At 45.1% G+C, this 22829-nt stretch overlaps 2 protein-coding genes across 2 annotated transcripts in view; one reads left to right on the top strand and one right to left on the bottom strand.

The window, feature by feature from the left end:
* The first annotated feature begins 10370 nt into the window (after nt 1–10370).
* Nucleotides 10371–15903, top strand: LOC143211619 (uncharacterized). The gene is made up of 2 exons (XM_076429451.1): nt 10371–11596; nt 11627–15903. The coding sequence occupies exons 1-2, from the start codon at nt 10645–10647 to the stop codon at nt 15901–15903; spliced, it is 5229 nt and encodes a 1742-aa protein (XP_076285566.1). The 5' UTR covers nt 10371–10644.
* A 6246-nt stretch (nt 15904–22149) lies between these two features.
* The window catches only part of LOC143211618 (uncharacterized), a 1094-nt gene continuing 414 nt past the window's right edge, over nt 22150–22829 (bottom strand). Inside the window, exon 1 of the mRNA XM_076429450.1 lies at nt 22150–22829. This exon is cut by the window's right edge and continues 414 nt beyond it. Coding sequence (XP_076285565.1) covers nt 22332–22829 — 498 coding nt within the window. The 3' untranslated portion in view covers nt 22150–22331.

Below are 22829 nucleotides of genomic sequence, written 5' to 3'. Positions count from 1 at the left end.
CCGCGGTAGAGAGAACATCTCCAAAGACTTGTAAATTCAAAGCTAACGGTTGCTATGTATTAGCTGTTTTTTTTACTGTGATATTTAAACTAATCACTAGACTGCGAATCTTTATGCAAAATGAATGTTGGCTGCCGCTATTACAAGGGACAGGAGCCATACAGATATTTGATTCTTACTGTGATCATTTTAAGAATTTGAAAATAATACATTGGTGTTTTGAAATTATTTTAATCTCTCTACTGTCTTAAAATGCACCTACTCATGTTTGCTACAAATGCATGAAATCCGCAGTCTAGTGATTGCATTACCTGATTGTTGTGATTTGTGCAGCAGTACAAGGGATATGGCAATTATTATTAGTGCATAACTATGTGTTGACAAATGTGAACAGTGATTGTGAGTGTGGAAAAATTTCAAGGCATCTGTGTAAAATAAACATACGAATTATTTATCGATTCGAAAGTGAAAGTTAAATTCTGGATCGTCGACTTGACCGCGCATCCCTTAGGCCTTCTACTACCGGCTGTGCAGTTCGTTGACCTGGCCGTACGTCCCTTGGCTTTCGGTACTGCCGTGTACCTGAAGACATCTGTGCAGTTCGTCACCGAGTGACCCAGTGACACACATTTCGAAGCAGCAAATGGATTTACGGCTAAATACGTGAGTTTTTAATTCAATCAGTTTCTGCTTCTTCTCTTTTTTTACGATTATCTCGTAAACTAAAGCCGATCGCCAAAAAGTCTAAAGAGAAATGTTGTTCAGAATCATGGTCTGGACAACGTATCCAAAGCTAATCGAAATCGGAGAGGATTCACATTATCGAGAAACTCTTGTTCGTTGCGATGTCACGGCGTACCACCGACACTCGCTTGCCGGCGCGGCGCGGCGCGGCGGGCCAGGACGCGCTCTGATTGGTCCGTGTTTTTCGTTAATAACTCCTAAACAAAGCCGCAGTTGACATTGGTGCAAAGGAAAATGTCTCTTAGAATGGTCTCAGGGACCACCCCCTTTCGGGATTTTCACGAATTTTGGGACACCCTGTATATATATATATATATATATATATCTCTCTTTTCCGTGTTTATTCGTTCAAAGTTAGTTTCAGAAATTGTCATGCAACAGAGTGGAATAGGCCTACAGGGGAAACCACATAAAAAAACGCGTTTACAATAGTACCTCAATGGTAATGTGGAAACCTATTGATACGGGTGTCGCCCTAATGCGCCACGCGCAATTCATACGGCTTGGGATAGGTACGGGCCTGAGCTGCCTCGAGGACTAGGGCCGTTACGGGGAACGGGACGTGCGGTCGGTGAAAAGAGGCGGCGCGAGCCGAAAACGGCCTGCAGAGTCTCCTCCGTGCCGACCACTGGTTTAAGGGGGTAGTATAGGCTCGATTTGTAACTAGAAAGGAACTAGATTATTACTAAAAAAAGGGGTTGAAAAATGGGTTTGCGCGGTTTCGTTTAATGTCCTCATACGAGCAAATTTTGGGCTGATTGAGGGCTCATTCGAAAGAGGAAGGTTCACCGCATGGTGCTCTGGTCATGAGGTTAACGAGATTATGTTTATATCTAATAATATTAGTGTCCAAAGTAGAGTAAAAATCTAGGAAAAAAAACCAGCAGATTTCAATGCATTTTTCTGTCTCTAAAAGACTTCTTGACTGCTAAGATGACCAGAGCACCATGCGGTGAACCTTCCTCTTTCGAATGAGCCCTCACCCAGCCCAAAATTTGCTCAAATGAGGACACTAAGTGAAAACTACGAAACCCATGTTTCGACCCCTTTTTCTAGTAAGATTCTAGTTATTTGCTAGATATTTGCTATTTACTAGGATCTTTCTAGATTTTGGATCGAAAACATGGGTTTCGTAGTTTTCACTTAGTGTCCTCATTTGAGCAAATTGTGGGCTGGGCGAGGGCTCATTCGAAAGAGGAAGGTTCACCGCATGGGGCTCTGGTCATCCCATCAGTCAAAAAGACTTTTGGAGACAGAAAAATGCATTTAAATCTGCTGGTTTTTTTCCCTAGATTTTTACTCTACTTTGGACACTAATATTATTAGATATAAACATAATCTCGTTAACCTCATGACAAGAGCCCCCTGCGGTGAACCTTCCTCTATAGAATGAGCCCTCACCCAGCCCAAAATTTGCTCAAATAAGGACACTAACTGAAAACCAGGAAACCCATGTTTCGACCCCTTTTTCTAGTTATATTCTAGGTATTTTCTAGTTACAAATCTAGCCTATACTACCCTCTTAAGGGGCTAGAATATACCTAGAATATAACTAGAAAAAGGGGTCGAAAATATGGGTTTGCGTCCAGACGTTGATTGACCTTATTAGAACAAATTGTGGGCTGTGTGAGGGCTCATTCGAAAGAGGAAGGTTAGACGCAGCGCGCTTTTCTCACGAGGTTAACGAGATTATGTTAATAACTAATAATATGAGGGCCCAAAGTAGAGAAAAAATCTAGGAAAAAAACCCGCAGATTTCAATGCATTTTCTATCTCTAATAGACTTTTTTGACTTATGAGATGAGAAAAGCGCGCTGCGTTGAACCTTCCTCTTTCGACAGGACCCCCGCCGCGCGCTTGTATTTCGGTGCAGCGTTCACTTTAAATAATTTTCAAGTATCAGTATTTTTAAAAACGGGTCCGCAAAGAGGACACTTGGGGCTATATTATCATTATTTTTATTTTTCCAATTTCCTGGCGGTATGATAGCAATGCGCCTGTTTAAAAAACAATTGCAAAATAAACTATGAAAATAAATATTTTTTCAACTGAAATAATTTTTATTAAACACTCTTATGGTTTCACTATGCGCACCCAAAACTAAAATTGTCATTGTTTTGTTAGTTTGGCCGTTATAATTTAATGAAAAAGTTGTGACACCTCATATTCCACGTCCGCGTAGAACCATCAATTTTCAAGATTTAAAAGAATTCTCTTTGAGATACGTTCATGACTTTTTCGGATTATAACGTTCATATTAACGTCCAGTTCTAAACGAAAAAAATTAATAATTAGTTTTGTATTTTTTATAATTTAGAGTAATGCACTCACCGCACTGAATAATATCTACACTATAAATGTTTAGAAAATCAAGGAGTGCATATACATTATAACAACAAAGAAAGTAGAAAAAATTTTTTCCTTCAAATGGATGTCGCAGTTGTTTCCAATGTCAGCGTTTGTGCTTAGGCTCTATCTCTTATAATCTACATATGATCGATGTATTAATACTGTAATGTATTATTATTTTAATGTATTTCAGTACATTATTTTGGGGATTTTGCACCACTGTGCGACGTACGATAGCGTAGCGGCTATCGGCACGTGCAATAAAACATTTGGCGCGTCCAATTCATAATTCTTTACTGTAAAGAAATTTTTAAATTACTTTACAACTGAGTTAAGTAAAGTACAACTCGTGTTGTCCGAGAAAGTGCCGACTTCCAGCTCAATAGTAATGATCTGTCATAAACCTCTTCATTGAGAACAGCCCCGGGAACGGCACATAAACAAATCGAGCCTATCATCTGTAGGTCTGCCTATCCCCACCACAGCCGCGCCCGTCGTCCCAATGTTTTGACTTCGACGCTGTACGCTAGGTAGTATGTGTGGCCGCCGTAGCCAATATTTCGACAACAGCCGAACATGCGTGTGAAACGAGGCCTGCCTCCTCCACTCTAATCCAATCGGGCGCGCATCGTACCTAGAGACACGTCACCGTGGTCCTGCCTGGGAACCTTCTTCTCACGCTCGCAGCAATACAATGTCGCAAAGTCAGACCCATACGAGATGGCGCCTTGCCACCCCCTACAATCGTGTAGTAGTAGGCGGTAACGGTTTAATATCTTAACCCACTCAGAGTTGTGCTAATTCAATTACACTATTAAATTACATTATATTTCAATTATATAGTAATTCAACTACGTCATCACTGAATTACATATTACATGAAAATACAGCTCTCCAAATTATAGTCCAGAACTTTGAAGAAGTGTGGATATATTTTTATGTTTTTCTTTCATATGCTTGTTGGCTGTATATGCGGCGTAGTTTCTATTCCTCGTCCTCTATCCATTTCCTCTGCAAATGGTCGAGCCATTACAGAGCGATGGACAGCGAAGCTGTTTTTAAGAAAGCTGTTTATAGCTCGTCCAATGAATATTGTTGGGAAAAGTATGTTCCGTTCTGAGTTTTCTGCTGTAACTGTAAATCCTGGTACATATCATAAACCCCGAGTTTCCAAAAGGCCTCGCTGAACGTGGTTCGGCGGCCTACACAACTGTACCGCGAGGGAAACACATCTGTTTCATTTATGATGTCAAGAAGCAAAGGTTTTGATTTATATGTCAAAATTGCGGGCCGGTTCCGAAATCTTTTTAACTGCTTTATGCCCACCGTAGCTCGACAACTGCATTCCAAAACGTCCTATAACCCAGACCTGCAATAGACCAGTGAACGACGACCGGCCATTAATCACGACATCGTCAACACGTGCAAATACGAAATGTTTTTTTTGACAGTTTTCCACTGGCGGAAACTCATGTCGCGCGAAGATATTCGATGTCGCAAACTTCAAACGGGGGTTTTTCAAGATAAAAATCTGCTCTATCGCGTGGTATAGTTCGATTTTCCGCTAGACCCTCATTTTTTGAGATAAATTCGTAAATATCCGCAAAAATTGGTGCAAAAGTGGTGTCTCTCCGTCTTTAATCATTGTTTAAACATGTTTAAACACTCATAATGTATTAATATTGGATATCACTGTATTCGGAAAAGTCTACAGAATCTTTTGCTGTAAAGAACAATTCAATATCTTTTATATTAACATCACAATATTTGTTTAAAGTTGAAAAATATGTCTTTTTTTTAAACTCCATTTTCTCAAAAACTGGACGTATAGAAAAAAAATGAAAAACATATTCGGAATCAGCGCGGAAAACTCTATAAGAATCGCATAGTGGGAATCGAAATACTTTTAAAAAGTTGAAATTTGTTGGACAGTGTTATCATCTTGTTCAAAGAGACAAATTCTTCACTACTTCGTCTATGTTTTCATTTAGTATATTAATATACCTATCCGCATTTATACTTCCGCCAATTTGTATGTGCTAGCAAATATTAAATAATTGCGTTATAAATAATCTCTTCGCGGGTTCGGCCCCGCGGTTTCATTAGACCGTGAAAACCGCGTCATTTGTTATCGAGACTTAAATATTAGGCATAAATTTATATTTACATTCACAGAGCGTGCCGCGTAGGTATTGCATATTAGGGTCTATTTAAAACAAAATACAGAAGCATTCTGATTTCCAAAAATGTATTTAGCCATAGGAGGCTCGTGGTGACGTTAAGATGAGCTATGTTTCAATTACTATAGAATACTTTAGATAAGAATTAAATGGTTAGAGGTCTTGTGCGTATAGTTTCTTCTTCATAGACCGACGCATATGTGTCGCATGATAATTCGCGTTCTTATTTTTTAAGGAAAGGTACGAGAATACATGTTCTTGAGGCAAAAAACAAAGTATGTTGTACACATATATTTCCTAGTTACATAGATACAAAATAGAAATACGTTAAAAATTAAATATTGCAGAAGAGTATTGAATAAAAACACATTACACATTAAACAGAGATACTTTATTGGGATAAGGACGAATCCAAAATATATGTTGAATCGAAATTATTTCTTGAACTTTCGATTACCTCCATAAGGACTTGTTGCATTCGCATGCGTGCTTCTAATACTTTGTGGCTTGGCAGGGAACGCATATGCGGATGCAGACTCATTAAAAAAAAGTAGTGCTCGTCCTCCTTGTCGTGTTTGTAACCGTATTAATGCTACTTCCTTAATTACTATAGATTGAACGTAATAGAATATACTTCCCTCAATAATTAATGATAATGAATGATTTAGATACGATATAATTAGTTCGTGCCTCCAGGCACTGGAAGCGGAGAGGTTTGGATTATCTGATAAATAAGTTGAGAACCAGTTAGGAGGTAAAAGTAGGGTATATTGTACCAAGCTTTGTATACAGGTTTTTTTCTATATAGGAATCATCCGTCAGGATTATTGCCTCTCGGCGTCAACATGCTGGTATGTTTCACATTCGTTCGCCGACAATTATTATACTCGGTGTTGTAAATCAATACCGTGAGATAACCCTACTTCTCCGAAATACAAAAGTTCTCAGAGGAACCGTTCTATGTAATGTATAATGAAAATGTATAAACCGTGACGAATACGGTTTCGCTCGCGAATCAAAAGAAACTTGCATGCAGGCAAGACAATATATTTTTAACCGAAAACTCCTACTACAAATACGGTCGCCAAACGCGATACTTCAAATTATAGCCACGCTCCCAGTACACCCACGAGACGCTACGTCTGGTATCGTTTCAACAATCGTTATTGATCTGGATTTAGATGTTAAAGGTAATCCGGACAACAAATGACCGTTGAAACACATAGATACTCTGCCGATTGCTCGGAGAAGTATGCTGTATGCCAACACGTACAAAGCGCCTCTTTACTATGCAACACCGAAAGAGTGAATCCTTCTGCGCTATTAAGCGAGCCTGATTCCACTCCGGTTCTGGAATAGTAAATCAACACAGTATATCATCACTTTTGTCATTTGAACGTATAAACCCCGACAGATGACGATCGTCGTATCACATACGTACTCTGCCGATTTCTCGGAGAAGTACATATATGCCGACACGTACGAAACTCCTTTTACTAGACTTCACCGAAAGAATGAATTCGTCTGCGCTATTAAGCGAGCCTGATCCCACTCCGGTTCTAGAATCGCAAATAAGGGTCGTACTAAATCCTTCTGTCGTTCAATTATGATTTTAATGATAATCACACGACTCTATCTATCGACAGTTCCTATTAGATTGCCGTCTTCTCGTACGTTACCTTTACTCGTGACTCTACGCCGACACGATCGTTACACACGATAATAGTTATTAATCTCGGCTGTGCCACAGTACGGTTTGTACTTGTGACTCCTCGGTTTGAGGCGCGTACAAGACGAAGGCAATCTAGGCGGTTTGACTAGAAATGCGAAGTCGGTTTGACTTCTCGAACGAGTACCGGTTTTCGCCGGATCTATTAGAGTCGCGTGTTATTAGACCCGCTTCCAGACGTAGAGTGATGAATTTTCTTCGCGCATCGACCTCCGTCGATCTGTATCGAGTGGGAATCGGTGCGCGCGCATCCTAATTAATCGGGAATGATCTGCGGTCCTTTATTTTGACAAGGATCGCAGATCTTGTCGCGGCTCGTTGTGGTGGGGATTCGCGATAGTCCCTCTCGCTCCCAATCGATATGTAACTGGTACGGTTACATGTTTGTCCTTTTTTAGGTCCGCTATTTGCTGTAGGTGATTCATTTTCACCTTTTCAAATTGCAGAAAATCATCGTGTAGATCTCCCGCCAATCTCTTCCTCTTTCGTGGCGCTGACGTATCATGCGTCTCGATCACTTCCACATTATCACCGGCATCGGAATCAGGATCCCCACTTGTATTCTGGGTACAATCGGGAATATTCCCTTCTATTCGCCTGCTCGCGTATGTATCTTCCAGAAAGCTCATCTGGTAGAAGTAGCACCACGTCGAACCACCTTGACTTTGAGAGCCTGTCGGTAGATTTGTTTTTCGCACCTCTCGCCGATGCGTGTCTCTCAACCGTTGCCATTTAGTTTTAACAGCGCTACCTGAAAATACATAAATAATAGAATTGGTATAATATAATGTATACTAATTCTAATGTATAATGGTTATATGTAGACTGCGGATGTTTATGCAAATGCATATTTATATAGAAATCTGATTTTGCATAATGCATATGTTTTGCATATTTCTCTTGAAAAACATATGCAATATATTGTTGCATATGTTTTTCAAAGAGAAATATGCAAAACATATTATTTACCGTGTATATTGTTACGGATGACGAACAGGTGTTCAATATCATCTCTGGCAGGAACCGTCCTAGATAAACGAACAGAGCTACCCTAGATAAAACTACATAATTGTTTAGGTTAGTTTAGGGCCCAAACGTACGCACGACCAACTGGTCGTTGACAAAATACGAATGTTCACTTGAAGGGTACTGACAAGTACCACCCGTCATTGCAGGGCTATATAAGCCCTTACATTTCTACTCTCGTGGGCTAGTACTGTCGTAATCACGAATAGTGTCGCGTCGTGCTGCATCTCGGAAGTCAGCTACCAGTGAGATCGGACGTTCGTTCCTTTTGAATCAAAGTTTAACCGTACAGATTCCGCGAGTTCGGTCTAAAATCTGTTAGGCAGTGACAAGGTTGCTCCGAGTCCCCCGCATTGCCAGTGCGTCAACACCGTGCGTCTTAGCTTAGGTAATATCACCTTTCAATTTCTTTCCTATTCTAAATTCAGTTCATTCGCGACACAAATACACTTGTAGAACGAAACACTATAGTAAGAATATATTTGTCTTCTTTGATAATTAACTCAAATTCATTAAACCCATAATTATCGTCCAATATCCTAACCAAGTAATTGAACGTCCCCACATGATACAATCTTACCGCTCGGATTGTATCAATTAAATTATACTAGTTACGAGGCTTACTAATTATCCTAGCAATTCCCTGATTAACCATCAGGTTCTTTCGCGACATTCCAATTGTCCAAACAGAGATTTATTCAACCTAGCGGCTCCCCAGTTTCGCATTGGGTTCGTCCGCATCCTAACAGCTCCCTGATTTCGCTTCAGGTTCGTCTGTGCTATTATACAACCTCCTAGCAGGCTCCCCGGTTTTGCATCGGGTTCGTCTGCGCTTGACTCCATTCCTAGAGGCTCCCTGACTTCGCGTCAGGTTCGTCCTCGCTGTCAATAATCCTAGCGGCTCCCTGACTTCGCGTCAGGTTCGTCCTCGCTGTCAATAATCCTAGCTGCTCCCCAATTTCGCATTGGGTTCGTCCGCGTTCCTTAACTAACAAATTTATATCATATTCCTAGGGTAATAACCCTTCGCCGGCCACTCGTGCTGCTCGCGGCCCTGGCTCGTAACAATATGCCTATCTCATGCTCATATGAATCATTTATCTTGTTAAATTTATTTAATCTATTAATAAGCACTCGTATCATAACCGAATAGCGTCGATAATGGTGATACGCCGATATAATACTGAAGAAGCCTCAACAAGTTATGATGTTACGACCTTATATTGCTTGCTGTGTGTGAATCAGCTGTAAGAACACATGTAGCTGTTGGTATTTAGAATTCGAACAGTTCAGTTTAATACTCGAAGTGGTAAGGCGAATTTTGTGAGAGTGCGTACGATCATTATTAAAATGCCGAAAGTTCGGAAAAGTAGGGTTTCACTGGTGAAAAGCTGGATCGAGGACGATCCCAATTTCATTATTGACGAAAATAATGAAAGTAGTATTTACTGTGAAATGTGCAATAAAAGTGTAAAGTGCGATAGAAAATCGCAATTAATTCAACATATTAATATGTACTTCCATGCACAGAAAGAATAGTGATCAAGCAAATATTACGATATAGGTTTATCATTAAATGAATCAATAGGAATATATAGTAGCGGACCGCTCTAAAGAAGACGATAACTTTTTTAATATTGCACTATACGATTTTAACTTTTTTGGGAAGCTAGAGCAATTAGTTTACTAAATTTGGATGTGAAAAGAAATTTTTTCAAAAATTCCAATTTGTTGAGGCCGTTTCGCTTGTTTCATAAATACCGCGTCTTGTATACTAGCTAGACCCACGGGCGCGTTCTCATCGCTCGCGAGAACGCGTGAATGTACACGATACGGTAATGAGTCAGTCTTGTCTTTTGTCTCGATCGCGACGCAATACGATTCGGGAAACACGTGCGAGCGACTAATCTCTTTTGCCGGCAATCGACCGCACGTGGTTATAACTCATTTGCGGAGCAACGCGTGAAACGCGCATTTAATACCGACGATTTGTACCAAGTACTGTTGACTTTTATAATAAACGGATACAGAGTCTTACAAGCTCTGAAAAGCATAAACATTTTTGGTCCTTCGAGCCGGATTCCCTTGCAAGACCGGTAAGCAGTGCATCCGTCGCGTTGCAGTGATTGGTGCGGAAAAAAGTGCGTTGGTGCAGATACAGTGTGTGCGTCAAAGTGAGCGTAATCGGTGAAAAATCGAACAGATTCCACGAGGCTAACGGACATTTCAACCTTTGTGACGTCACGCCGTGGTGCGCGAAACGCGACGCTAGCAGAGCGAGAGAGACAGAGCGAGCGCAAATCGAAAAACAAACTCCGAATACGCGCAAAACCGTCGAGACTATTGCTGTCTTCGTCGCACTCACTCGTTCGAAATCGGTGTCGGTTCATCGGGAATCAGCGGTTTCGCACGCGACACGCACACATACAAGCGAAAACGTGGTCGTTTGGTTCGCATCGCGACAGGTGTGATCGCCTTTGCTTCGCGTCTCACATAATCGTCGCGAGTGTTCTCGGTACATTGCTTTCAATTTGCAGACAGTATTTGCAGCAATCTGCAACTTGTACAATTTCGGTTCGTTCGATTGTGCAATACGGGAGTCGATCGGCTTTGACAATGACGGGGCATGAAGCACTGTTCACAGCGCAAAAGCGTGTCGCGGTGTTCATTTTAAACTTCGTGGGCAACACTACGAAAAAGAAGGCCGCCGATAAGCTTACGTTGTCGGATGTCGAAGCGAGACAGGCACTCCTGCAGGAGTATTGGAAAGGCTTCCAAGACCGAGACTTGATTCTGGCAGAGCATATGGATAGCCTAAGCGACCGCTCCTACTTCAAGGCAGATCTGTATGGATCCACAATGGAAGCGTATCTGTACGCAAAAGCATGGCTGGAGGAAAAATCAAAAGAGCTCCAGGGCCCTTCCGATACGCACGTTCTTGCAACGCATGACCGCAGTATCGCGGAGAACTCAGTACAGAGAACATTCGAAAGGTTAAAACTGCCCCGCTTCGATGGGACTCAACGCGATTGGGAAGCCTTTAAGAAGCGTTTTACCTCCTTGGTCATCGCAGATAAAGGGATGACGCCGGTTATCAAGCTGGAACACTTATTAAACTGTTTGTCAGGCGAGACACAGGCAAGGTTGAAGGGCATCCAGATGGTAGGCGCAAACTTCCTTACAGCCTGGGAAACGCTGTGTCGACGCTACGACAACAGGTTCCTCCGATTCAGCACGCAAATGCAGGCCGTTACTGGAACAGAGGCTAGCGACGAGGAAACCGGAACGCACATTAACCAGCTGCTAAACACGACGAATGAGAGCATCAACGTGTTTAGAACTCTTGGACTTCCGGTCGAGCATTGGGACGCCGTCCTAATCTACTTCATCGAGAGCAAACTTGCAACTCCGACGAGGTTGGACTGGGCTAGGGAGCTGGAGAAGAAGAAAAATAACGAATTCCCCACATTCGCAGAGTTCAAATACTTTCTGGAGGACAGGATACGAACTCTGGACCTTGTCGTGGGCGACCGGTCCAAGTCCGTTCGAGAGGAAACGTCCGCTCCAGGTCAGCAGTCGTAGTCCTCGTCCAAGGCCAAGGAAAGCAAGAAAACGAAGAAGTCTTCAGCTCACGTTGCCACGCCGAGGAACTCGTCTACGAGAGAGCCGGACAAATGCTCGTTCTGCGACGGACCACACTTCATTGGGCGTTGCAGTGTCTTCTCCAATGCGCCTCCGACAAATAGAAGAGCCCACGTGCAAACGGCTAGGCTCTGTCTCAACTGCCTGAGCGCAAGGCATGTTGTGGGGGCTTGCACCTCAAAATATCGGTGCTCCGTGTGCCATGAAAAGCATCATACGAAGTTGCACCAGGACAAGACAGCCACTTCGAACGCTGCGGTGGCTACGTTGCAGAATGCGGAGAGCGAATCGGCGCCGGGAGAGGCGTCTGTGCGCGCCATCACTGGGGGACAGACTGTGCTGCTGGCAACTGCCTGCGTCGTGCTCCAGTCACCGGGTGCCGCCATCACCGTAAGGGCCTTGCTGGATTCGGGCGCAGAGGAGTCCTTCGTAACAGAGCAAGCTGTACAGGCACTTGGACTTCGTCGCCAGTCGACTCATGTGGCGGTCAATGGAGTCGGAGCCGAGCGGACAGCGGTGGCCAGAAGCAGAGTCCATCTAACGCTCAAGTCGGAGCGTGACGACAAATTCTCTCTCGATTTTACAGCGCTGGTTTTAAAAAGGTTGACGTCCCTGCTGCCACGTCTACCTGTCGACCCAACCGCGTGGCCACATCTTGCCTCGCGACCACTAGCGGATCCGGTCTACTTCAAACCAGGGCGCATCGACTGCATTTTGAATGCGGAGGCTCTTGCGAAGGTGATACGGCCAGGCATCGACCGACAACCGGGGGCACCCACTGCAATGGAAACCTCTCTCGGCTGGGTCGTGCTAGGAAAAGTACCTGTGCAAGAAACCGGAGGGAAAGCGGAGGTATCGGGATTTCACGTTGCTGTGGACCGAGAGCTAACCTCCGCGTTGACAAGATTCTGGGAGATTGAAGAAGTCAACAAGCCGCCCCAGTTGTCTCCGCAGGATGAGGAGTGCTACGATCATTTTCGGAGGACTCACTCGCGCAGGGCAGATGGTCGCTTCGTTGTCAGGCTCCCGTTTGCTAGGGAACCTGTCTTTGCTGATTCAAAGTCCACGGCTGCTGCTTGCTTGACGAGATTAGAGCGTCGTTTTGTGAGACAACCCGAGTTGGCTCCACCGTATAAAGTCTTCATGCAGGAGTACCAGGCGCTAGGTCACATGGAGAAGGTGGTCAACGAGCAGTCGGGTAAGAGCGACGTTTTTTATCTCCCTCATCATGCAGTCTTTAAAGACGGCGGTAAAGGGAAAATACGCGTAGTCTTCAACGCGTCCCAAGCCGATTCCGCCGGGGTCTCGTTGAATAGCTGCTTGCATGCGGGGCCCAAATTGCAGGAAGATGTGCTCGTCATCATCATTCGTTGGTGCTTTCGGAAATACGTTTTTACGTGTGATGTAGTAAAAATGTTTCGACAATTTCTCGTTCAGCCGGATGACGCTGATTGGCAACGCATTTTGTGGCGTTTCAACGAGGACGAGGTGGTCACTCCGTTTCGTTTAGTCACGGTAACATATGGGACGACCTGTGCTCCATTCCTGGCCAACGCATGCATGCTCCAGCTGGCAGATGACGAGCAGAAGCGCTTTCCTCGTGGTGCTCAAATATTGAGGAAGGGTCGTTATGCCGACGACTCCTACGGAGGGGGAGATACCCTCGAGGAAGCTAGGCTCGTGCGAGACGAGTTAGTAAGCATCCTGAGAACAGCAGGAATGGAGGTGGGCAAGTGGGCTGCAAACCACGCAGAGTTGTTGCAGGAGCTGGGACTCGAGAGTCCTGCCGTGGCTGAACGGGAGTTTCGAGTCGAGGAGGCGGTGTCCACATTAGGCCTGCGTTGGATGCCGCAAAGGGATGCCTTTTGCTTCAAAATTGCACTAGTCGAACCTCCCCAGACAGTCACGAAAAGGTCAATCTTGTCGGAAGTTTCCAAATTGTTTGACCCGATTGGCTGGCTTGCTCCCGTGTTGGTTCGTGCAAAGCTGCTGTTGCAGACCTTATGGAGGCAGGGCGTTGATTGGGACGTAGCCGTCTCCGCCACATTATCACAATCTTGGTCGACCTTTAAAGGTCAGTTGGTCGAATTGGAGGAACTACGAATTCCACGATGGTTTGGAACTGTTGGAACCACTAAGTGGGACCTACACGGTTTCTGTGATGCATCGGAGAGCGCATATGCAGCCTCACTGTACCTGGTGGCTGCTGACACCAAGGTCTCCAGACTTATTGTGGCGAAGTCCAAGGTCGCTCCAATTAAGGTCATCAGCCTGCCCAAGCTAGAGCTGTGTGGAGCTCAATTGTTAGTTCGTCTCGTTAATTCGCTGTTGTCGAAATTAGACTCTCAACCTGTTGACATTCATTGCTGGTCGTATTCGAAGGTAGCTTTAGCATGGCTGCAAGGGCACCCCTCTCGGTGGAAACCATTCGTGGCGAATAGGGTGAGTGAGATTCTCACGTCGCTGCCCCATGCTACCTGGCGGCATGTACGCTCAGCCGATAATCCGGCGGACTGTGCAACCAGGGGTTTCACACCGACGCAACTGCGAGAGTCAATACTATGGTGGAACGGTCCAAGCTGGATAACATTAGAAAAATCAGAGTGGCCGGGTCCTCTTGCTGAGCTGAAGACTGACCTAGAGGCAAGGTCAATGGCGGCTCTGGAAGTTTGTGTGGCAAGAGGAGAGGAGTCTTGGTCCGAGTGGTGCGCTCGATCTTCTTCCCTGCACAAACTCATCAGGGTCTTCGCTTACATGGTCCGTTGGCGCTCCAATGCCAAGTTGTCCCCGCTGGATCGACGAAAAACTTGGCTCTCAGCGCAGGAACTAGCGAGAGGCAGAACTATTCTTCTCCGAGTTGTGCAAAACGAGGAGTTCGCGGACGAATTCAGGACGATTCGTACGAAAGGGTCGGTGTCTGCACGCAGTTCCATTCGTCGCCTACTCCCCTTCACTGATGCGGAAGGCGTGCTACGAGTTGGTGGTCGCCTCGACAATTCCTTCCTGACTGAATCCGAGAAGCACCCGATCATTCTTCCCGGCAGGCACCACGTTACGCGGTTGATCATTGCGGACGCTCATCGCTCCACTCTTCATGGGGGGCCCGTGCTAGTCCAAAGTCAACTGAGTAGACGATATTGGGTAGTCCGAGGAAGGAATGAAATTCGAGGAGTCGTGCGCAAGTGTGTCACATGTGCACGGTTTAACGCTCGCCTAGCGGAGCAGCAAATGGCTCCTCTTCCGGCGGTGCGCACGGTCCCAGCTCGCCCGTTCACATTCACCGGGTTGGACTATGCGGGGCCTTTCCTACTGAAGACATCCGGAGGCAGAGGTCAGCGGTGTTCGAAAGGCTATGTAGCCATCTTCATCTGCATGGTGGTAAAAGCTGTACACATAGAGGTGGTCTCGGATCTCACGACCGCAGCATTCTTGGCCGCGTTTGCGCGCTTCGTCGCAAGGCGAGGATTATGTCACACCGTTTACAGCGACAACGGTACGACGTTCCAAGGAGCAGCAGCAGAGCTCCGTCGCTTATTTGAGGCTACTTCCGCCATGACTCAGGAAATCGCTGCAGCCATAGCAGCGGACGGGATCCAGTGGTCGCACATACCACCTCGAGCCCCGCACTTTGGCGGACTTTGGGAGGCCAATGTCAGGAGCTTCAAGAGGCATCTGAAGCGGGTCATTGGGGATGCCAAGCTCACGTACGAGGAGTTTTCAACTGTCTGTCACCAAATCGAGGCGTGCCTCAACTCCAGACCTCTCGGCCCGCTCAGCAGCAACGAGGAGGACGTATCGGCGCTGACCCCGGGCCACTTCTTGATCGGCTCAGCCCTCAAGGCTCCTGTAGAGCCTTTTACAGAGACGAACGAGAAGGTTTCAGTTTGTTCCAGATGGCGGCTCCTGTCCCTCATGCGGAATCACTTTTGGAAGCGGTGGCGGCGAGAATTCCTCACCCAACTGCAGCAGCGCTCCAAGTGGCTCCGCCCGGGCTACGATTATCAGGTCGGGGACCTGGTGATCCTGATGGATGACCCCCTTCCACCTACCAAGTGGCCACTGGCGAGAGTTGTCCGCCAGCACCGGGGTACCGACGGGGTTTGCAGAGTCGTAACGCTCAGGACGGCCACCACCCAACTGAGGCGACCGGTCCATCGGCTTATCCACCTGCCCATCAACGAGACCGTGGCCGTGCATTTCATGGAGTCACGCGTTCCCCAGACGACTGTGTAGCCAGCTCCTCATGGCGGGCGGCGTAGGGGACAAATCTCGGGCACGCGAGCCCGATTATTCTTGCCCATTGCGCGTTGTTTTGCTTAGGCCGTTATGGAAAAAGTACTGCCTTGTCGCTCAGTTAAGGATAACTTCGCGAGGCGGGCGGTATGTTGAGGCCGTTTCGCTTGTTTCATAAATACCGCGTCTTGTATACTAGCTAGACCCACGGGCGCGTTCTCATCGCTCGCGAGAACGCGTGAATGTACACGATACGGTAATGAGTCAGTCTTGTCTTTTGTCTCGATCGCGACGCAATACGATTCGGGAACACGTGCGAGCGACTAATCTCTTTTGCCGGCAATCGACCGCACGTGGTTATAACTCATTTGCGGAGCAACGCGTGAAACGCGCATTTAATACCGACGATTTGTACCAAGTACTGTTGACTTTTATAATAAACGGATACAGAGTCTTACAAGCTCTGAAAAGCATAAACACAATTGATCGGAATTGTTGAAAAAATACTAAAAGTTGGTTTTTTAACTTTTTTATGGGCCTATATTGAAAATTTAAAAAATACGTTGTAGATCTGTGTCAATTAAATATATTCTGAAAATTTCATCAAAATTCTCGACGTTGCAATGAGCAACAAACTTTAAAGATGGTAAAAATGGCAGATTTTCACGATTTATTGCCGAAAATAAATTGAAATACTCCAGTATAACTGTGAAATGTCTGTTAATACTCAATATTGTACCTAACACTTAATGTAATATATAATTAATATCGGAAAAATTTGCATATGTTTCGAGCATGTTTGCATATTTTTCGTGCATATTTGCATGTTTTTCGTGCATAAATGTCATATGCATTTTGCATATTTATCGTGCATAAACTTCCGCAGTCTAGTTATATGTAATGTATAATTGTACGCAATGTAGATCAATTGTATGTAGGGTCATTCCATGCCGAATCGATCACTTTTTGCAGACACCATCGCCGATTTTGTTCGAAATGAAATATGTTGTAGTCCATATGAAATTAGGGGGGGTTTAAGTCATAATTTTGCCGGTTTCGAATTTCTTTAGAAATGGCAGGCCTTCAAAGTTTTCAATTTTTGCCCATTCCGGCAAAAAAACGGGCCTCACTTACGAATTTTTATCTCAAGAACTGTTTGTCCGATTGGGCTATTACATAATAATTTTTTCAACCTCGAAAATCAACTTTATTTATTACAATTAAATAACTCTATTTAAACCTGGAGAACAATATTAGTAACCACTCTTGGACAACAACACCTTTTTAATCATGATTTCTTTTATAGATATTAGTTTTTATAGGAATCATGTGTTCTACAAAATAGGTGTCGTTGCTCAATGGAAATCACGAGAAGGTGGTGGTTTTCTTCCATCGGAGAGGGATAAGAAGGGTTTATGGTAAGAAGTATGGGGTGGACTTAAGGATTATGGAAAAAAATATAAAAAAACTATTTCATTACATGGAATGCCGATTCGGCATGGAATGACCCTGTAGTGATTGTCATAGGTACTTACTTGTTAAATTCATCGATTCGGCAACTTCATTCCACAGACTCCGATTAATATCTCTGTTGTGGTAGCAACGCTCTTGAGGGTCCCACAAACTTCTCCTCTCCTGGACTAAGCTTATTAATTTTTCACAATCCATCGTAGCGTGTCTCTCTGCTTGCTCGAACTGCACTAGGGAACTGCACTAGGGAACTGCACTAGGCGCGTCACGAAATCGTTCTGATGTCTTCGCGATGTCCCGCACCCCAGGAGGAAAATACTTTAATGTGCACATTTGCCAAAAACTTTGCTGATTGGTCAGCGATTTTCAGGTAAACCGACCAACAAGGTCGTTTTTACCGACTTGGTCACACCCACGGCAACGAAAGTTCGACAACGTACCGCAATGAATGGAAAATATACCTTTTTCTACGGACGTGACTTCCTTGCTATTTTTAAGATAAAGCCTCTCTTAAATGCATTTAGTTCTTTATTACTTTATTGTCGGAGCTACGAAGGAAGACTCTGACATCTTCCTATACCCCAATAGCAATTATGTGTTATAAACCTTGCAGATCTCCACGGTCAGTTGTAGGCTGCGGCTATTCATCTTGGGGTTTCCCGTCAACCCGCACACCATGTGCAGTGCAGTGACTCTTTTACCTGTCTTCCACCTGGAAGATACCTGTGGCAAAGTTGAGATGGGACACCTTTCATGTAGTGAAAAAACATTTTCAATTTGTTTATGTCCAACAAGTAGTCCAATACACTACCCGTACGAAGCGATAGCGGAACAGCAGTGGGTTCAGAGTTGTGCAGAATTACAATTGAATTACTCCAGGAATCATAATTATTGGGCCGGAAAGAAAGTTCTTGCGGTCTTTCTATTTTGTATTCTAGATTCTCGCGTAATATGTATTTTTTAATCTATTCCTGTTTTATATGTTGTTAATAAATCTTTAAATGTTTTCGGCGCTACGGTTCGGTCCTTTGTAACAATCAAAGCATTTTTGCTAATTTATTCAAAAATCATCAACGTTTCAATCCCAAGTTTGGATCTTTTTCAAGATTAATAATTTGAAATTGCGTCTGTAAAATTAATATGTTATGAAAATGTTGAAAAACAGAAATTATTTAGTGAATTGTTGTTATCGAGTAATTTTATGTAAAATTTACCGGAAAATTGAGCAGATGAAATTCCAACTTGAAGATGTCTATATGCATACATATGATTATAGTATATCTATACGCTCTATATATTCCGTGACTATCATTAAGGGAAGGAATAATAATCAATTTAGTTACTGTTCCTTGCAATAGAGGTAGAAAATTTTTATTTTGCATACAGATCCGCAGTCTACACATTACACACAATCAGTACACACTACATACAATACATTAATACACATTACATTCAATCAATACACGCGTTACATACGCATACATACAACTATTATTTACTACACTAACACAACAATTTACATTAATTATTAGCAAAATACTCTTTGAACATATCACGTATCTCGTAGGCCCTCCGCGATGCGCGATTGCAACGCCCACTCGACCCCGCCTGGTCCCTGCCAGTGTCACCATACACAGTGGCGTTTGCATCCCACATTTCGGGGTCGCTTATGCCTTCTTTATCTATAATTATGTTGTGGAGTAAGCACATACATTTAACGAACACATTCACGTTACTTGGATGCACCTGCAGTTCCCCTTTGAGGCACCTCCACATGCTCACGAGGATGCCGAATGCACATTCTATACAGCGTCTGGACTTGCTTAACATGTAGTTAAATTTTTCTTTTTCGCGATCGTGGCTGTCGGTGATCGTATACGGTCGCATCAGATACTCCTTCAAGGGGTATCCCTGGTCGCCGATTAGCACATACGGCAGAGTTACGTTTCCCAGCACTCTGCTGGGTGCCATGTCAAACCTATTATTTTGGAGACGGCGGTATACATTTGTCGTTGAAAGTGCAGCGCTGTCGCTTCGTCTCCCATAATCCCCGACATCCACCGTAACGAATTTACATTTGGCGTTCGCAATCCCTTGCAGGTGGATGGAGAAGAATTTCTTATAATTATGAAACCTTGATCCAGAGTTCGATGGACATTTAATGCCGATGTGCTTCCCATCGATACTCCCCACGCAATTGGGAAAACCCCATAGCTGTTCATATCCCAATGAAACTTCTCGTAGCGAATCCATAGTTGGAACCGGCATATGGACTTCCTTGAAAACTTCCCAAATTGCCTGGCACGTCTCGGATACTATTCCAGAAATGGTGTTATTCGCCATTCTAAAACTGAACGCCAAGGACCTGAATGCCAGTCCCGTTGATAGAAACCTAAAACAGAAATCAATATTACGTTAAAACTGTGCCATAGGAAGTATTCGATGACATTAATTTCACTGTCCAACACCAAATTTGTTTTCAATATACTGTTGGGTCCTTCTTATGTCCTTAATTTTTCTCCTATACGCACAGTTTTTGAAAAACATGGCTTTGAAAAAAAAACATATTTTTCAACCTCCCTGGTCCGTGGTAATCCGTAACGGGACACCGAAACGGGCTACCCAACCGTCATAAAATGTTCGAGCTACGGTTGAAGCCTCCTGATTCACCATAGGGAACGCTTCAGGCCAACGGGTGAATCTATCTACGCAGGTAAGGCAATACCTAAAACCTTCGGAAACCGGCAAAATTACAATGTCTATATGTATATGTTCAAACCTCGCCGTAGGCGGAAGGAAAGATCCTAACGGTGAAATTACGTGACGCGAAATTTTTGATTTTTGGCATAGCACACAACACTGTGCCCATAAACGAACATCCTTTTTAATTGACGGCCAAACATAACGCTGTGTCATGAGCTTGACCGTCGCCTTAATTCCTGGATGGGACAAACCGTGAATGGTGTTAAATGCAATGCGTCTAAACGGAACCGTGAGGAAGGGTCTTGCTACGTTCGTTGAGACGTCGCAAAACACCTCTCTATTCGAGTCGGGTAGCAGGATTTTACGCAATTTTAAATTAGATCCTTCACACAGGAATCCCTGTATTTCCGTATCTTCGGCTTGTGAGTCCGCTAAAGATTCGTAATCTAGGGGGGGCTGTACCGCTTCTATTCTAGACAACGCATCGGCAACGACATTATCTTTCCCGGAAACATGTTGGATATCGGTAGAAAACTGCGAAATGAAATCTAAATGTCTGAACTGTCTTGGCGAACATTTGTCTAATTTTTGTCTAAATGCGAAAGTGATCGGTTTGTGGTCTGTAAAAATGGTAAAGGTTCTACCCTCGATCATGTGACGGAAATGTCTAATAGCTAGGTAAATTGCAAGTAATTCGCGATCGTAAGCACCATATTTCCGTTCCGCAGACCCTAATTTCTTTGAAAAGAACGCCAAGGGTTGCCAATCGCTGCCGATACGCTGCTGTAAAACAGCCCCTATCGTAAAATCGGAGGCGTCGCAGGTAAGCGCCAACGGAGCATTGAGCTTAGGATGCGACAGCAGGGTTGCTTCAGCCAGGCTCTGCTTGCAGGTATCAAAAGCCTGCCGCGCTTCTTCCGTCCACGCAATGGGCGCCTTACCCTTTATATTACCTGCGAGCAAGTCATTTAAAGGGGCTTGAGCCTGGGCGGCCTTGGGGATGAAACGGCGATAGAAATTAATCATTCCCAAAAATTGTCGCAGATCTTTCGCGGTCTTCGGTAGAGGAAACGATTTAATGGCCTCCACCTTGTCGGGCAGAGGTTGCGTACCGTTTTCGGACACTTGGTAACCTAAAAATTTTACCGACTCTTGTCCGAAATTACATTTTGCAGGATTTATAATAATACCGAATTCTTTCAATCGCGCGAATAGTAACTTCAAATGCTGCACATGCTCCTCATGCGATGCCGACGCGACTAAAATGTCGTCTATATAAGCATAACAAAAATCGAACTCGCGAAGCACCTCGTCAATGAATCGCTGAAAAGTCTGCGCCGCGTTGCATAACCCGAACGACATAAACGGAAATTCGAAAAGCCCGAACGGCGTTGTAATTGCCGTTTTCTCGATGTCTTCGGGAGCGACGGGGATTTGATTATATGCGCGAACTAAGTCTATTGTGGAGAATACCCTCTTACCCCGTAGGTTTTGCGCAAAATCCTCAATATGGCGCACCGGATAACGATCGGGAATTGATCTCGCGTTTAATGCCCTGTAGTCGCCGCAGGGCCTCCATTCGTCTACGCCTTTCTTCGGGACCATGTGCAGAGGCGACAACCAACAGCTTTTGGACGGACGAGCGATTCCCATCTTCATCATCGCCTCGAACTCCTTCCTTGCTGCTTCGAGCCTGTCCGGGGCAAGCCTACGCGGCCTGCTGGAGACGGGTGGTCCTGGGATGGTCTTCAGGTGATGCACGGTTGCGTGCTTGACGGTTGCGGTCGGTATCCCTCCCGGTCGAGTGATCTCCGGGGTCTCGGCGAGTAGTTGGTGAAAAACGGATGCACCAACCACCGTCTTAATGGAGCGTGTCTCCGTGACTACCGCTCGGCCTCGCGCAGATACAGAGGTTATCGGATCTACCAATCGACGGTTGCGGATGTCCACCATCAAATTGAAGTGGGCCAAAAAATCCACTCCAATGATGGGTTTCGTCACGTCCGCTACCACGAACCTCCATGTGAAATCTCGTCGTAGACCGAGATTAAGGGTGAGCGTCACCGTGCCGTACGTAGAAATCGTTGTCCCATTCGCCGCGGTTAGCTCGTAAGTAGACTTCTCCCGCGGTCCGCGCAACCCATGGCGCGGAAAGACGCAGAGGTCGGCTCCTGTGTCGACCAGGTATTGCGTCTTCGACCTGATGTCCGTGACAAAAAGACGGCGTGACGCTGAGTGGGGGTCGTTGGCCGTCATCAACGATTGCCCTGGTCGTTTCCCTGGGCCGACGCCCAATTACAGGGTCGTATACATTGATGTGCGTCTCGTCCATAACGCCGATGGTACCAGCACATGCCCTCGTAATTGCCGTCCGCATCGCGCTCTACCGATCGCGAGGCTGAACGCCTCCTGTGCCGCCCGCCATAACTTGGGCGTCGCGACCACCCTCGACGCGGTCGACGCTCCTCGGTTGCAAACTCCTGTCGGATCGCGGAAATCTCCTGTCGCAGGGAGACGGAAAGCTGGGCCATCTTCAGGCCTAGTAGGGCCTCCAAATTCTGTTCCATCGTTGAGGGACCGGCGATCGGCGTGGAAGATGCGCTGGGGGCCGCGGCCTCGGTGATGTGTGCCCGCGGTGCCAGTGTTTCCGCTACGGCGTCCGCTAGCTCAGCCACCTTGTCCAACTCGGTGTCCCGCTGCGTAGCGAGGATCCCTTGCATGCCGGCAGGTAAACGGCTCGCCCAAAGTGTCCG

The sequence above is a fragment of the Lasioglossum baleicum genome, chromosome 8, assembly GCF_051020765.1.
Source record: "Lasioglossum baleicum chromosome 8, iyLasBale1, whole genome shotgun sequence".
Lineage (NCBI taxonomy): Eukaryota > Metazoa > Arthropoda > Insecta > Hymenoptera > Halictidae > Lasioglossum > Lasioglossum baleicum.
This window is presented reverse-complemented; position numbering and strand designations above follow the sequence as displayed.

Excerpts from the sequence above, each read along its gene's own strand:
- LOC143211619 (XM_076429451.1), top strand. The coding sequence starts at position 10,645 with ATGACGGGGCATGAAGCACTGTTCACAGCGCAAAAGCGTGTCGCGGTG. Across the intron at positions 11,597-11,626 it reads AGAGGAAACGTCCGCTCCAG|AGGAAAGCAAGAAAACGAAG; the intron begins GTCAGCAGTCGT and ends CGTCCAAGGCCA.